At 41.0% G+C, this 17,691-nt stretch overlaps 1 protein-coding gene across 2 annotated transcripts in view; it reads right to left on the reverse strand.

Moving 5' to 3' along the window:
- Positions 1 to 17,691, reverse strand: part of LOC139468288 (rap1 GTPase-GDP dissociation stimulator 1-like) — a 100,401-nt gene continuing 82,710 nt past the window's right edge. The window contains exons 9-16 of one of the 2 annotated variants that reach the window (XM_071250166.1): positions 16,072 to 16,203; positions 15,359 to 15,502; positions 13,169 to 13,294; positions 12,348 to 12,437; positions 11,557 to 11,733; positions 10,415 to 10,543; positions 7,946 to 8,017; positions 1 to 4,079 (exon numbers count right to left, since the gene is read on the reverse strand). In XM_071250166.1, coding sequence (XP_071106267.1) covers positions 3,943 to 4,079; positions 7,946 to 8,017; positions 10,415 to 10,543; positions 11,557 to 11,733; positions 12,348 to 12,437; positions 13,169 to 13,294; positions 15,359 to 15,502; positions 16,072 to 16,203 — 1,007 coding nt within the window. In that variant the 3' untranslated portion in view covers positions 1 to 3,942. The remainder of the gene's footprint in view (positions 4,080 to 7,945; positions 8,018 to 10,414; positions 10,544 to 11,556; positions 11,734 to 12,347; positions 12,438 to 13,168; positions 13,295 to 15,358; positions 15,503 to 16,071; positions 16,204 to 17,691) is intronic. The other variant, XM_071250167.1, reaches the window with a different exon arrangement.

A 17,691-nucleotide genomic window follows, 5' to 3' on the forward strand; every position in this document is an offset into this window, starting at 1 on the left:
GTTTTTATTTTCAGCTGCTTGTACAAAAGACAAAAAACAAACATGATTTGAATATACAGGTAAACATCCATCCAGAAAACAAAGGCAAACATTCATGCTACGCTTACATTGCATACATTGACTTTTTGCAATCTCATAAAAGAACCAAGGTCAAGTCTGTCAAAACATTTGATTTTTCAACTTTGTACACCACTATCCCGCATGACAAACTTAAGGAGAAATACATTCCTTAACCCATTGGACTTTCGTTACAAGATGTGGTGACTATGGTACAGTGACATATCGTCAGAGGTTCAGGACAATTTGTCAAAAATGAAAGGAAATACTATCTTAAGCTTACTGAGAAAATGAAAAGTGAAACTTCCTTATTGACAACATCCCTGTAAAATTTGGGTGTAAGACATTTAGGCCATAAGCAGGCATCCCCATGGGAACCAACTGTGCTCCCCTTCTTGCAAATATGTTTTTTATATGTATTTTCTGCTTGGATGGCAAAGTCAAAACAAGGTCATTTGGCCAAGAAGTACAACTTTAGATTCAGGGGTATCGATGATCTGATATTGTTCTACTGATTTACCCTCCATAGATAGAAATAAAGGAGATTGCCTCATCTGATTCATATTTAGCTCTATGCATAAAGATTCAGTGACAAAACTCTTTCCACATGACTGTATTACAAGAGAGATGACTTCAACTTCAATTGTTAATTTTCCAAAAACCATACTCCAGCAGCTCCAGCCTTGGATGTTTACATTTCACAAGTTTTGAGGTTCAATCGAGCAGGCTCTTTTTCACTCAGTTGTCAAAAAGCGTCATACAACTCTTGCTCTCAAGTTGCTTAATCAAGAGTTACAACATTTAAGTAAAGCTTTCAACAATCTTTTGTAGACATTTCCGTATATTTGACGTATAGATGACAAAGAAGATGTCCGATGCAATTCATATTCTGACATCCCATATTTTCCTGTGTTCTTTCAGGTGAACAAATGATGTGTCTTTGCATGTGTTTGTGATGGGTGTCATTGATGGGGCAGGATATGCTCACCTTTTCGCAAACACCTGGTATCATCACTATTTGAGAGATTCATACACACATGCTCATAATATAGTCGTACAATTGACTCCGCTTTTAGCAGAAATGTCTTATGAGTATGGAAAGGGTTTTGTCGGTTTTTTTACATTCCAGAAGGCATTGTAGATATTTTCCTTCAAGACAAACGCAATTGGTTTTAGATGAACTTAGATTGTAACACTCCAGGTATTGAGTGTGTTAGTGGTGCTCCCTCACTAAAAATCTCAATCATCAAAATACATGAAACAAAAATAAGAATAACAACTAGTGAAAGAAGAAAAAAACACCAATCAATAAAGAACGTTAGATAGTGGATAAGCGAAATGCAAGAAACCGTTCTTTAGTCCAAGTCTGTTCGACACGAGACAAGGTACTTGTTGTCGAGGGTGATGTGCGCAATGCTAGTTTCGAACACCGGAGAGTCAGTAGGGTAGGAGTATTCGGGGACGACAACCATGGCGAGTAAAACACATGGTACTTGACTATGGACAAGCCTTGGACCTGACACATCAATGGTCTCCAGTAGTGATAGCGATCAGTTGTGTGAGCAATATAGATTTGGTGATCGACAATGTCATATTTTGGGAAAGTGGGGGTATTGGCTGGGATTTTGATTTGTTCGAGATGAAACAGTCAAAGAATAATTTGTTCTCAGGTTTTACGGACTCCCACAGAACTCACCTTTTGCTGGACATGTTCTGAAAAAAGTAATATGTTGTGTAAACTAAATGTAATGGTTCAGTTTCTCCTTTTATGAAGCAGACTGAACAAAATATCCTGCCTCTAATAAATATCCCAGGCCCTCCAAGGACATCAAATGGTGGGTCCTTGAGTTTATGATGACACAAATATCAGCAATGTTGGTCCAGACCGTGTTAAACAGGAAAGTCTGCCTTCCAGGCAATTACTGGAGTGAGTGAGTTGGGTTTAACGCCGCTTTTAACAGTATTCCAGTTATATCAAGGCGTGTCAGCTTTATGTGGGAGGAAAGCCTGAAGTGATGCAGGTCTCAGATGTTTACCACTTCGGTGAAACCCACGAGCACGGGCAATTACTGGAACATCTATATATAAACAATGCACGTTACTACGTATGAATGATTTGTTAATCTGGAAATTTGCTATTCCATGTTAATTCACTGGGAACACTGTCAGAGTTTCATTGTATATAGTGAGCGAGTTGGGTGTTGGCCACTTTCAACAATATTTTTATATAACTTAAATACTTATGTGATGATCTTGACCTTTGATACTTAAAGCACCAACATAGGACATGTTGGATTAGTGAACATAGTTGCAAATATATAGTTTGCCTGTAGAGAGGTAACCATGACTCAGAAACTGAAAATGATACAATCGTGTTATAAAAAACATCTGCATGGTGACCTTGACAAAGTTTGACCTGAATCTTGAGATTCCTTGGATTGATGCTCAGGATGTCAATCACTGGATTGTCTGGTCCAGACTCGCTTACTTACAGACCGCCGTCATATAGCTGAAATATGGCAGAGTGCGGCGTTAAACAACTAACCAACCAACCAAAAACAGGAAACCAATCATTTCCACAAATGGCCTTATCACTGCATTTCAAATTAAACAGTAATATCTTCAGTAAATGTCAGTCATGGACCAAAACATTCCTAAGAAAGACCTGGAAATAAATACTCAGCTGAGGTATATTTGTGATTTATACCTACCAATAGCTAATCCAACAAACAAAGTGGATGTATACTACTCAAAAGACATCAAAGAACACATGTTTTCATATGACTATAGTTAATGTGTCCATAACATATGAAAACAGTGTGTGTTCTATAACTTCTATTGAGTAGTATACATCGGAATCCTGTAAATCTGGAAATCTTCTTCCTGACACAGAATATATAGTAATAGTATCTATCTGATATCATACTAATAATTATTTGCATTCTTCATCTGCATATTTGAAATATATTCTCAGTGTCAGTGCTTTCTTCTGATTGATTAAAACAGACATAACAGCATCACCATAACTGTATATTTCACAAACATGAACCTCGTCATTGTCAAAGAATCATAGAATCAAAGAAAGGCTGTCTAATATCTGTGAGCAAGGGCCATCAGCAATCATCCATTAGCAGTCTCAACAGAAAGATTTACAACTTACAGATAATGCCTCACCACACAAGACAATACACTACAAGATATTGATCTCTGACAATAACATCAAAATGACACATGAAATTAATGTCCTCAGTAACAATAGAAAAACACAACGAACAAATGGGAATGTAGACCTTTGTTTCCATGTTTGACAAATAAAAAACTGGACAGTACAATATTAAACAATGGTAAAATAGAAAACAATCATAAAAGATAAGAGACCTTATTTTGATCTCTGATTATACACGCCCATGCTCAATCCTAGTGATCAGGAATGATAAAAACTTGGACCCAACAACGCTGTCTTCATGATGGTGCTAGCATGGTGTCTGTCACATGTACATAACATGTCACTCAACACCCACACACATCAGCTTGTCATTGTCATGTCAATCACATTCAAATATCCACCTAAATTGGATGACAGGGTAGACCCTTTACAAAAACGCATTTTCACAGATGAATTCATTTGGTACGATAAGAAGTTGTTTGATTTCAACTGTACTTTTCACCATGTAATACAAATTGAGCTATCAAGGTTCAATACATGGTCGGACTTAACATGACAATGTGAGTATTGCGACAGTACTTTGAAACTCTCGCCACTGCAATCCAAATGTGCTATTTCATTCACTTTCAAATATGACCTTGACCCTTATGTCCTTGTCCAAGTTTTACAGTGCATGTGTCGTTAAACAGTGGTTTTGATTGGTCGTTGCTGTCTGTGATTCATCTGTTGACAGGTGAGTCATCGATGAATGCTAGAACTGACTTCGCCACCTCTTTCACTTTCTCATCTCCATGTAGCGAAAGTTCACGAGTAATGTCAGCAATCCCAGAGGCGACTAGTTCTTCGCGTAAATTGTCTGAAAAAGTAATACAAAGGTTGAAATCATCGACTACAATAAGTCAATTTGACAACTGTTGTCATTCCCACAAACTTTTGAGACTAATTGAGTCATACAATTTAATCCTATACGTAAAATGAAATTATTCAAATTACCACATTACTTTCTACGATGATATATTCTTGTTTGAAAAGTGACTGTTAACCTGGGAATCATTGCTTGTCAAAAGTCATGGGAGTTACAATCGTATTAGCACCATGATCGCTTTATGGAATGGTGTGCTCATCAAGGGAGTTAACTGACTGTAAAAGTCAAGTTTCCACCCTTGCCTAACTAGGCTGGAATCGTGGAGTTATAGCGTGACTGGATTGACGTGTCTATGCATAGTCCAATCAAATCACGTAACCAACTAGACACCTGGTTCGTAAACAGCATGGATGCCAACCGCAGGATTTGCAAAGCATGTAAGCATCCATGCTTTAAATCAAGGTGTTCAAGTGATGTGATGACTTTACAGGGCAAGACCCATTTTATGACAATATAGTGTTTCTTTATTGATCAGATCATCTTGAATGGGTGCCACGATTTTGTTTGAAGCAAATGCAAGTGATATGAGAGGTGGCATCTGATAGGAGAGAAATTCCAGCATAGTTTTGGCAAGGGTGGAAACTGGACTTTTCTAGTCAGTTAACTCCCTTGCCTCGGGAAGATGTGGTGTCCTGGATTATAAATATCTACAAGCAGAAATAGAATGTAAAAGCTTTCATGCACTACTGTTTAACTAATGCGTGAACACCACGTAACTTCAAAATAGCGCTACAAAGAGCAACACTCATTCAACAAATCATGGGACAACACATACAGTTACTGTTACACAAACTGGGAATGTACGAATCATGGTTGAATACTAATCCTTCACCCAGAATGCTGAACACACAAACTTCAGTGTACTGATTTAACATCAGAAAAACTGTTCTGCAGTCATGCATTATATTACATCCAAATACTAAAATGCTGATTTATTTCATTACATTTGTTAAAAATTTAAAATATCAAAAGCCACCTACATATTTCCTTGTGGAACATTGATGCAATTGACATTTGAAACAGATACAATTTTATTACCATCTCAACAAACATAAAACCTCCAATTTGATGGAATAGCTGAAGTCTTATTTAAGATTGATAGCTTTGGAGAAAAGTAAGTAGGGTTTAAAGCTGGATGTTTGGAAGAGTATCTTAGTTATATTGGAACATGGCACAGTTTAATGTGACCAAGGTCATAGCTGTTTACCGCCTTGGTTTTGTTGTTATATAACGCCGCTCACAGCAATATTGCAGCTGTATGATAGCGGCCTGTAAATAATGGAATCTGACCAGACAATCCACTGATTGATATTGTGAGCATCGATCTAAGCAATTGGAATACGATGATATACATCAGCCATGTCAGCGAGCCTGACCACCAGATCTCGTGAGTCGCCTTTTACGACAAGAAAAGTCGCCTTTTACGGCAAGCAAAGTCGCCTTTCACGACAAGCAAAGTCGCCTTTTACGGCAAGCAAAGTCGCCTTTTACGGCAAGCAAAGTCGCCTTTTACGACAAGCAAAGTCGCCTTTTACGACAAGCAAAGTCGCCTTTTACGGAAAGCAAAGTCGCCTTTTACGACAAGCAAAGTCGCCTTTTACGACAAGCAAGTCGCCTTTTACGGCAAGTATGGATTACCATCTTGCCATCTTGGAACAAAGTCACTCAATCAACCAACAGTCACCGAGCCTGACAGCCTGATCCCTTTGGTCACCTCTTATGACCAGGATAGGTTGGTGGGGACTTATTGGGGAGGAGAATCTTCAGAAGAGGACAATGTTACAAGGCAGACATTGGTTGGACAATAGAGAATGTACAAAGAACTATGTTGACATTGTAAACGCCTAATTATCCAACTATTCTGTAGTGGTTAAATTTTAGACCTTTAGATCAAGTGAACAGAATCGATGGGTGACACAAGTCTCCCTGATGATGGCTTCAGACATTATTAAGTACATTTAATCTCATTTTCAATATAATTGTAAGAAAATATTTCCTGGCAAAGGAAGCATAATACATCCAACTCAAAATCAGATCTATCCATAACTACAATGTTTTGAGTGTTAACACTGCAGACAGCAATATTCCAGCAATATAACAGTGGCCAGTAAATAACCCAATCTGGACAAGACAAACCAGTGATTGATATTATGAGCAACATCTCACACAGTCCATTTACGACAATATGCAATCAACCAACTCACCTGACTGATTTTACAAAGCAACCTCTTACTACAGGCCAGGGGACCTGTACTATTCGTTTACAATGAATAACATATAAAACACCGGTGGTAGAGCAATTAACTGGCTGCAGCTTGCAGAGACGAATCCAGAATTTTGACAATGGAGCGGTGCACACAACATAAGTCATGAGGTGAATAAATGGGAAAAGGACTGACATAGGCTAGGTTGTCATGGTAATGAATTACATCGAAGGATTTTGAAAATTCTAAATCCAAACGTCTTCACTCTACCACTTTGTCAAGGAATGTTCTGATCAGGGCCCACTTGCACAAAACGATCTAAGCCTTATGTAAGCCTATGTTAAAGTATGGGAGTTAAGATCATCTTAGCACTAGGATCGCTTTGTGCAAGTGGGCCCAGGAAGCATAACATGCCGGACAGATGGAGCTTATCAGATTATCAAGTTCAACTGTAATGAGTGTAGCTAGCTTTGCAATTCCAGATATCAGGCAGGCAGGCCAAACACTGTTTAACCATGGCTAAAATTAAAATAAGTTGAACATCTGGCTAACAGTTATACAACACAAGACAGCACAAGTCACATCTATTCTAGACAAGACGATTCTACAAGCTAAGGCAAAATGATGACAGACAAATATGGTTTGCTTGTTTTTTTTTATGCCACACTCAGCAATAATCCAGCACCATGACAGCAATCAGTAAATACTCAGTCCTGGATTGGACAATACACCCATGGATATAGTGAGCAATAATCCACGCTGATGGGGTACGAATGACATGGAATCAACCAAATCACCGAGTTTGACCCCCCCGATCCTTTGAGTGCCTCTTGGATCTACGACCAGCAAAGGTTCCTGGGGATCTATTCCAACCCAGAATCCCCAAGGGGCACAAATAAAGGATCCTTGAATTCACAATGGCACCTGAAGCATGTGTGAGGGATACCATTAAGCTCTATAGGTAAAGCAGATTTAACAACAGCCAATGTAACCAGGACAGTCAAACTACACTAAGTTAAGCAGAACTACACGACGAAACAGCATCTAACACCCATTGTCATAACTTCACGAATGTTTATACACTACGTCCTCCATCACAAGGGAATACATACGATCGCTATTAGTTGTGACATACGTCAATTTTAGTCGGGTAATAAAATCATGACACGTTTAACTCAGATAAGTCAAATAAACTCTTCTCCACACATGAAGTTTGTGCGAAATCTACCCTTGCCTGATATTGGTTGTGGGGCGAACTAGGGTTCAAGCCCATGATCACGGCTAGCATGTCCAAGGGATGCAACTCGAATTGCACAGCGAATCTCGCCTTAGATAACTGGGCCACTCATGCCCCCGCCTGATATTGAAGCATGGGTTTCCCTCTTCTTGGAACAGAGCCGTTGCTTGCTCATTGGTAAAACAATAGCGACTGAACCGCAAAGTGGCCGTATGTATTCACAGGTGTTGGAGGTGATGGAGGAACGCAGTGTATACAAACCTGGGAAGTACTGACTGACTTTACTGCACCAGACAAGGGGAGGCTGGGTGAAGCAGGGCTGACTCTCAGTGACAACACCTAGGAGGTTAACCTACTCTGTACATCTGAGAGAATCCCTGTACAAGCCAGGAGACTACAGGGGAGGGCCTGAGGGCTAGTTGGTGATGCTGAAACACAAGGGGTATGCTGGTTAGAGAGCTGACTACAGTTGCTTATCAAGCGGCTAGTGCTTCAAGCTGCTGGCTACTCCTGGGTGATGAAAGCTTGAGGAGGTTTGAAATAGTGTAGCAGCACAAGCAGCTCAAAGTAGTTTGTAAATCTTGTAAAAGTTGGTCTGAACCGTAATGGAGATTTTACGAGTGCTTCCTGTGAAGCAGGCTTCTGCACTCTGTAAATCTCGGACTGATAGTGATCTGTATCATAAATGACTGAGTTGGGTTTAACACCGCTTTGAACAGTATTTCAGTTATGCCACGGCATGTCAGCTTATGGTAGAAGGAAAGCCTAAAGTGATGCAGGTCTCAGGCGTTTACTGCTTTAATGAAACCCACGAGCACAGGTATTGTGGCACCTCGGACGACTGGGCAACATGTGAGTTATCAACCAGTCAAGTAAGTGCACTAGTAAATCAATGTTTAAGATATTTCATATCTTTCTCATTTTGATAAACAGAACACCATTCTCTCTTTGATGCAAAAAGTTACTTCAGCCTAAACATATCATTACTTACCAAACATGTACAGTGAAATGTCTTAACTTGAATATAGCAATATACCGTTTAAGACAATACAAGTTTACTGTGCATGAAGAATTCTTGTCAGCACTTTATGGTCTGGTATCAGGGCTCTGCTTCAAACATCACAATATATTTTTGATGGTTTCAAGGAATTTGCATCAATACTACTACAAATGTACCAAATTTCATCATATTTTGAGCAACAATGGCTGAGAAATGGCCATAAAGACGTTTTTCAAAATGGCTGCCATGATGAACATATTGACAATCAGATTTGAATCTCTTGAACAAATTAGGGTGACATCATTGATGAGAACAAGCATGTGGAAATTTCAGTTTCATTGGTCCACTGGTTCTTGAGATGAAGATGTCTATGCTGATCACACAGGCCATGACATATGAGCTCACTTGACTTTCAGAGAGCTAAAAAAGGTGAAGTGTGAGGATTTGTGTGTACCTACCTGGTGAGACTGAGAGTGTGTACCCACCTGGTGAGACTGAGAGTGTGTACCAGCCTGGTGAGACTGAGAGCGTGTACCCATCTGGTGAGACTGAGAGCGTGTACCCACCTGGTGAGACTGAGAGTGTGTACCCACCTGGTGAGACAGAGTGTGTACCAGCCTGGTAAGACTGAGAGCGTGTACCCACCTGGTGAGACTGAGAGTGTGTACCCACCTGGTGAGACTGAGAGTGTGTACCCACCTGGTGAGACTGAGAGTGTGTACCCACCTGGTGAGACTGAGAGTGTGTACCCACCTGGTGAGACTGAGAGTGTGTACCCACCTGGTGAGACTGAGAGTGTGTACCCACCTGGTGAGACTGAGAGTGTGTACCCACCTGGTGAGACTGAGAGTGTGTACCCACCTGGTGAGACTGAGAGTGTGTACCCACCTGGTGAGACAGAGTGTGTACCCACCTGGTGAAACTGAGAGTGTGTACCCACCTGGTGAGACTGAGAGTGTGTACCCACCTGGTGAGACAGAGAGTGTGCACCCACCTGGTGAGACTGAGAGTGTGCACCCACCTTGTGAGACAGAGTGTGTACCCACCTGGTGAGACAGAGAGTGTGCACCCACCTGGTGAGACTGAGAGTGTGTACCCACCTGGTGAGACAGAGAGTGTGCACCCACCTGGTGAGACAGAGAGTGTGTACCCACCTGGTGAGACTGAGAGTGTTTACCCACCTGGTGAGACTGAGAGTGTGTACCCACCTGGTGAGACTGAGAGTGTGCACCCACCTGGTGAGACTGAGAGTGTGTACCTACCTGGTGAGACTGAGAGTGTGTACCCACCTGGTGAGACAGAGTGTGTACCCACCTGGTGAAACTGAGAGTGAGTACCCACCTGGTGAGACTGAGAGTGTGTACCCACCTGGTGAAACTGAGAGTGTGCACCCACCTGGTGAGACTGAGAGTGTGTACCCACCTGGTGAGACTGAGAGTGTGCACCCACCTGGTGAGACTGAGAGTGTGCACCCACCTGGTGAAACTGAGAGTGTGTACCCACCTGGTGAGACTGAGAGTGTGTACCCACCTGGTGAGACTGAGAGTGTGTACCCACCTGGTGAGACTGAGAGTGTGTACCCACCTGGTGGGACTGAGAGTGTGTACCCACCTGGTGAGACTGAGAGTGTGTACCAATCTGGTGAGACTGAGAGTGTGTACCCACCTGGTGAGACTGAGAGTGTGTACCCACCTGGTGAGACTGAGATTGTGTACCCACCTGGTGAGACTGAGAGTGTGTACCCACCTGGTGAGACTGAGAGTGTGTACCCACCTGGTGAGGCTGAGAGTGTACCCACCTGGTGAGACTGAGAGTGAGCACTAACCTGCTGTACAGATGGACCTGGTGAGGCTGAGTGTGTTACACAGGATCTCGGGGATGGTGGCAGGGTTCTTCAGCAGGGTGGTGATGGTGGTGGCCAGGTCGGCTTCCTTCAGGGGCACTGCTGCATCTCCTGAAGAGAAGATTGGGGGAAAGGATTAGGATTAGGAAAGGAGCTGAACACTACCTTGATAAGATATACTGGAACAACATACTCCTTGAAAATCATTAACAGTTTAAATGTCACCCAAATGACATGCACCCGATGCTGAATATCCATGAACTTGTGATTTGAATGTATGTGTTCCTCAAGTGGCGATAACACCTAAAATGATAAATATGCATTTTGAGAGACTTTAGGAGCATGGTCAGAGTGCAAAGGTAAAAAAAAGGTCAAAACTTAAGACATCGCTTTCAGTATAGTTTAAGTGCAAAGGTCAAACCAAGGTCAAAATTTATGAAATAGCAAAACCCCTTAAACAAATTTAGATGTCATCATTGATGAAAACAAGCACAAGACCATTCGTGACCAACTCGTGTTATTCCGGGACAAGCCAAATAGCGACTCGTGCCCCTCTCATGGCCATTTTTGCGACCGGGTTCCGTCTGAGCGCAAACGGGCATACCTAAAACAATTGTCAACTCGTTGCGTAATGGTTCACATATATTTCCCCAGATATTATATATATTTCAGATGCAATTTAAAGCACATCGGGACATGCGGAATTATACAGTATGATTGAACACATTTAACTGTGTCTTGGGTATATTTTTAGATGCAAGACATATGTAAAATCAAAAATTATTTCTGAGGGATTCTTTGACGACGAACTTGAAATCACACCCGCATTCTGATTGGTTTGTAGTATTTTCGCACATAACATTCATCTATAGGAGGATGAGTCTTCTTGCAGGTTACGGAAAGGGGCGAGTGGTGACGAATGGCACTAGACATTGCAGCCATATTGGAAATCAAATTGAAAAAACACATTGGGGTGTCATCATTAGTGGGAACAAGAATGTGATGTTTCAGCTTCATTGGTTAAACGGGTTTCTGAAGAGAAGTCTATGCCAGACTCTGATTGGACAGGAAATGGCAAGTTAAGAATAAAGTATTTCTGTCATAAATATGTCTGACAATCATACCTAATACACTTGAACAGATGAGTGTGAGAGAGAACAGAGCCTCGTTCTGCATCACGACATGCTCGGAGGTTGCCATGCTGACGAGATACTGTATACCATCGTTCTTTATTATGTTCTTCATCACATCGCTTGACTTGCTGTGTTTGATGAGCCAGGCCAAGAGTCGAGTTGCCTCCCCTGGAAACACACCATATACCAGGAATGAGTGAGTGAGTGAGTATGGTTTTACGCCACTTTTAACAATATTCCAGAAAAATCATGACAGGGACACCAGAAATGGGCTTCACAGATTGTACCCATGTACAAAATGCTTTAACTACTGACCTGTGAAGATCCTGGGTAGAATAGGACTTCAACAACCCATGCTTGCCCTAAAAGGCGACTATGCTTGTCGTAAGAGGCGACTAACGGCATCGGGTGATCAGGCTCACTGACTTGGTTGATGCATGTCATTGTATCCCAATTGCCTAGATCGATGCTTATTATGTCAATCACTGGATTGTCTGGTCCAGACTTGATTATTTACAGACTGCCGTCATACTGCTGGAATATTGCTGAGTGCGGCTTTAAACATGAAACAAACAAACAAAGCTTTAACCACTAGGCTACCTCAACGCCCTACCATATGAGGGACTTTCTACTTTTAGTGGAAGCCATAAGTAGTATCATGTGAAAAATGGAGAAAGTGAGTTTACTTTTCAAATGACTTGAATCAAACTTGCGAAGACAAAATAATTAACCTTCAAAATGTTCTCATTAACTCAGAAAAGATAAACAACCAGGAATCAGACCTGTGACCCCTGCATGACCCTCAACTCCACACCACTCGACTAGCTTCATCAGAAAATCTCGGTCACAGCCAAGTGACTTTGATGCCGCCTCTAAAAAGAAGAAATATATTGATTACATATTTCCCACATTTTCAAAATGCATCATACTGTAAACAATCTTGTGGTCTGTTCTGTCCATGACAAATCATCATCAAACATGCCACGATAAGAATGCCATGATCCAATTCCTGAAAACACCCATTGTATCCAGAAGCAATCTCTTGCTAATTGCATGAAGAAGCTTCCTAGCTTGGTTTTGTTTGAACAATATCAGTGAATGCTGTTTCATGAAAACCTTTCCTTCCAGGTATAAGCCACTTTTTGTAATATCCCAGTTATGTCACAGTGGGTGACACCAACGGTTGAATCAAACCTAGACCTTCTACATCAAGAGTGAATGCCTTAACCACTCAGCTACTGCATGTCAGCACCCTCTTGTTGACTGAGCAACCCATACTTGCCACAAAAGGTGACTATGCTTGTCGTAAGACGCGACTGACGGCATCGGTCGGTCTGGCTTGCTGACTTGGTTGATGCATGTCATCGTATCCCAATTACGTGAATTGATGCTCATGTATCAATCACTGGATTGTCTGGTCCAGACTCAATTATTTACAGACCGCCGTCATTTAGCAGGAATATTGCTGAGTGCAGCGTTAAACAACAAGCAAACAAACAAACCTGTCGACTGTGGTTTAACTGTCCGCTAAAATGACATTTTGTTTCACTTTGGTAAGGTCTGAGGTTCAACAAATGGAGACAAGAAATGTGCAATGTCTGACCCTGTGAATCAATCAGCATCCGAATGAGTCCGAGGAGTTTGAAGGCGACAGCCATCACTTCCGTCTGAGACAGCTTCAACACTACATCCAGCACACCAGCCTTCAGCATCCGAGGCTTGTTGGGGGCTGGAATACAATCAGCAGAGGATAACACGTCCAGACAAACAGAACCACAAGGCTCACCTCAATTCTGAAGAAATAATGACGATCATGTTCAAAATCAGATCAGAATTCCAGGAGCAAAGTTTAGCAACATCATTGCTTGGATCAACCAGACAAAGTTTCAGCTTTTCCTTTTAGTTTTACAGGATACATGTAAAAGTTTTTGACAGACATCCAGATGGACTACAGATGTGCCACAATATAAGCTCACTGTATGTAGCAGAATGTAAATACTGTGTTTTTAAATTCATGTATTTTAAACTTGGGTAAATATTTTAGTTAAGTACGGTAGAGGCTCCTTAAACTTCCCTGAGCACACTCCACTAAAGTAAAGTTAACATGGTTCTTTTGTATTGCTTTGTCTTTAGTTCCCTGGTCCAGCCACAGCTTGGCCTGTGAGTGCCCATCTATTGTTTCTGTAGCATGTGACCTGGGCCCACTTGCACAAAGCGATCTTAGCCCTAAGACTATTGTAAGCCTATGTTAAAGTATGGGAGTTACGATCATCTTAGCGCTAAGATTGCTTTGTGCAAGTGGGCCCAGATCTTTAGACTCAAACACTTCAACATTCTCTTCTCTGGTCACTGCTGCATCTCAACTGCATGATTCACAGCACTGCACTGATTGGAGTAAGTTGATTGAGATTTCTTTCGTATTGATATTTATCATAAGGAGCTTAGGATCTGATATGTTAGTCCTGTTAACTATGCTTTTATCATTATAATTGTATATCTCTAATTAAGTATAATTTGAAATATCCACATGTTATACAATGTTGTAAATCTTTTGTATATTAAACACTGTCATGATACATTAGTATGTATTGTGATTGGAAAAGAATAAGTCAACAGTAGAATTTAATTTAATAAGAGTGTTAAGCTTCTGTAGCAGGGTGTGAAGTCATCCCACAGATGACATCCTCACCTTGTCAGCTTGCTGATGGGGCTAACCTCATTGGTCATGTAGACAAAGCGTCTGAACTCGGATCAGGTCAGTGGTTTGAATCCCATCACATGCCATAGACATTTTATGGCCACTAAATTGGCGCTCAGTGTGGGGCTGAGCATGTTTAAATTTAATTTGAGCAATATAAGTCTCAGTACCCTAACCTACAGGATGTGCCTTCTGTTGACGGGGGAGTGGGTAGGAGGATGTGGAGTCATCCTACAGATGACATCCTTACCTTGTCAACTTGCTGATGGGGTTCACCTCTTTGGACAAGTGCACAAGGTGTTCGACCTCAGACCAGATGATCCGTGGTTGAATCCCATCACGGAACTCAGAAAGCTTATAGAAGCTACACTACCATCAGGGCTGGGACAGGTAATTCGGGTACTCGGGTTGGGTAGGTACTGACTACCATATCATTATACGGTGTTTTCAGTAATTTATATAATTCAAAGCTTATAACTGTTGCTGTTTGAAATACTTTTATCTCTGTCAATAGTTTATAGCTTGCAACTGTAACTGTCAGTGATATCTTTAACAGTAGTATTTCAGTACACTAAGTCTTGTATGAGTTAGTTGATTATTATGTACATAGTTCTATGAATGGTATTGATATGCACATATATGAGCTTAATATTACTGCGGGCATGTGAGTGTGCGTGCGAGTATGTAATATACATTATTACTTGTGACATTTTATAGGAATAGAAAGAAATAGTTGTTGTCTTGGGACAACTTGCTCAAACATGCCGGTGAGCGAGTATGAACGAGTATGGTTTTACGCCGCTTTTAGCAATATTCCAGCAATATCACAGCGGGGAACCCGGGGGTTTTGTGTGACGAGCGAACGCTTTAACCACTAGCTACCCTACATGCCGGTGAAGCAGGTAGTACAAACTACATGTGATTTTGTTAACATAATGTCCTGTTGCTGTTGACAGTCTATCTGCAACAACTTAGCATTGTCAACATATTATCACTGTTGAACACGACATTTTTAGCAGTCCAGAGAGGAGTTTGAGCTTCCATTAACGGGAAGCGATTACATTTATTGTAGCAGGATCGGAAAGGCTGGTGTACCTGGAATGGCGAGGTTGCGCAGTGCACTGAGGACGGCATGTTGCAGCGTGATGTTGTGTTCCTTGGTGTCGGCGGCCTCCTGACGCACCAGCTCCAACAGTTTGTCCATCACACCATCCTCCACCAGTAGGTGGCAGTGCTCATCTGGAAACAACAGCAATAGTGTAAGGGAGACAACCTACTAAACAGTTCCTAATTATCTCCCCTTGACCATAGTTACCTCATTTATACAAAGGTGTTAGGATTCAATGCAACAATGCCATTGCCATGGGCATTTGAGTGGAACTACCAATCTCCATTCAGAGGATTTATACAAATGTAAATGCCATGATCACATATATGGTAATAACTCAACAATATGGATATCCAATTGAAGATACCAGGCTCTGAAAACTTTAACTTTGCAGAACAAGGACCATTTGTTAAGGCTAAACAAAAGAATAGTCTTGGTTCTCAGATACTGCCCACATGAACATAAAGTTCATTGCATGTTTCGTCTTTGTTTCCATTTTCAATTAAAATAAAATAACAAACATGCTGCAGACTTTATTATGAAGCGGGTGTTGCCTGAGAACCAAGACTATAATTTTGTTTAGCCTTAAATTCCCACTATCTGATGTAAAGATAGATATCTGTTTAGATTAAGGAACATAAAAAAAAATCCAAACAAATTTTGATAGATTTCATCCTTGAAGTGTCCATAGTGATCTTACCACTCCTGGCAAAGTTGCCTATAGCAAGCGCCCCGGAGACCTTGAGCGTGTCTGTGTCCCCCTCCAACCACTTGACCGACTCCATGAACACCGGCCCCTCCCCTCCTCCAAACAACTGCTCCATGCTCTTGTCTGAAACATTGACACAGCTATATTCCAACCATATGATAGCGCTGCCCTCCCATTGCTCTTATGATCAACCGAGCGGTCTTGTTTGAAACATCCAATACATGTAGAGCAGGATGCATGCTTACAGCTCCAGTACCATTAAAACAATATCAACTTGAGCCAACTCTCAAATAAAGTGCTGATACAGCCACAATGTATGACATAGATCAAGTGACCATCTTTGTTCAGTTGCAATGTGACTAAAACAAACACAAAATAGGCATCATTAATTATTTCTGCAGAAAATTAACTTTGATGATTTCCAAGGTAGCTTTGAGTTCTTTCATAGAATGTCCTGGCATGCATTAGAGTAAATATTCTCATTGCAACTACTAACTCGGGTTTCAGTGGTTAGTCATATCTATTTTTGTTCCCAACAGCCTATAGCATGCTACATTATAACCCAGGGCAATGGATCAGTGCGCACTTAATTTTCACTCTCAGCTCCCTGAGGAGTATACAATCCAAACTGCTTAGAAGGTTAACAGTCACATCTACCTACCTAATCCTATCGGTTTCATGATTAATAAATTTGGTCCCTCCTGTTGCAATCAATATGACGGAAGAACGTCTGCCCACATTTAGGAATTGATTATCAGAGCTAACGAAACAACCTAACGAAGCTAGGCGATATACAAATGTGGGCCCACTTGTTTCGATCACCATAGATGACGAGAAAAATGTGGGCCCACATTTTAATAAATGGTTATCAGCACTAAACCAATCTTAGAATATGTACGGATGGAAACATAAATTTAATTGCATTCAAACATTTAATTAAGAATACGTTTTACCTTAGGGATAAGCTGGGCATTTAATAGCTGGACCAACAACGTACAGCATGGGTGACACCATTTCTCGCAAATACGAAAACAACAGAGATAGCTCCCGTTTGAAATTAGAGTGACCTCCCTTTCCCAATATGAACCACTGATAATGCGGTGAAACCGCATATATTACTATGTCAGTAACAGTGTACTAGGGCTGGGACGGGTAACTCAGGTACTCGGGTGGGTACTGAGAACGACCCTGGTACCCACAGGACTATCCGGACACGTGGTCAGTGACGTGATATATTGTTTAATGACAAAAATGATCTGGAACTATATGGTTACACTACTAGTCACTAACGTTTGCAATTCTTTCTGACTATGCACCCATTCCCTCTGACTTTTATATGTTTGAATAAAGATAAAACTTCAGTCAATTTCAGTGTATACATGATCAGATTGTTTTATAAGTGTATCTAAATACATTTTGTCCAGGACTACAGTCAAACTATTCCCAATCGGACATTTAGTACTTATCTCTTGAGATCTACAGTGTACCCAAAACTCAGAGCAAAATGTAAATGAAATTTTTATTAAAATTATTAGTAATTTTTCAATCTTAAACATCAAACAAAAAAGACTTTACTGCTCTTCCTGGTATCACTTATTGACAAATTGTCTT

This window comes from Haliotis cracherodii, unplaced genomic scaffold (assembly GCF_022045235.1).
Source record: "Haliotis cracherodii isolate W230 unplaced genomic scaffold, xgHalCrac1.p SCAF_2, whole genome shotgun sequence".
In the NCBI taxonomy this organism is placed as follows: domain Eukaryota; kingdom Metazoa; phylum Mollusca; class Gastropoda; order Lepetellida; family Haliotidae; genus Haliotis; species Haliotis cracherodii.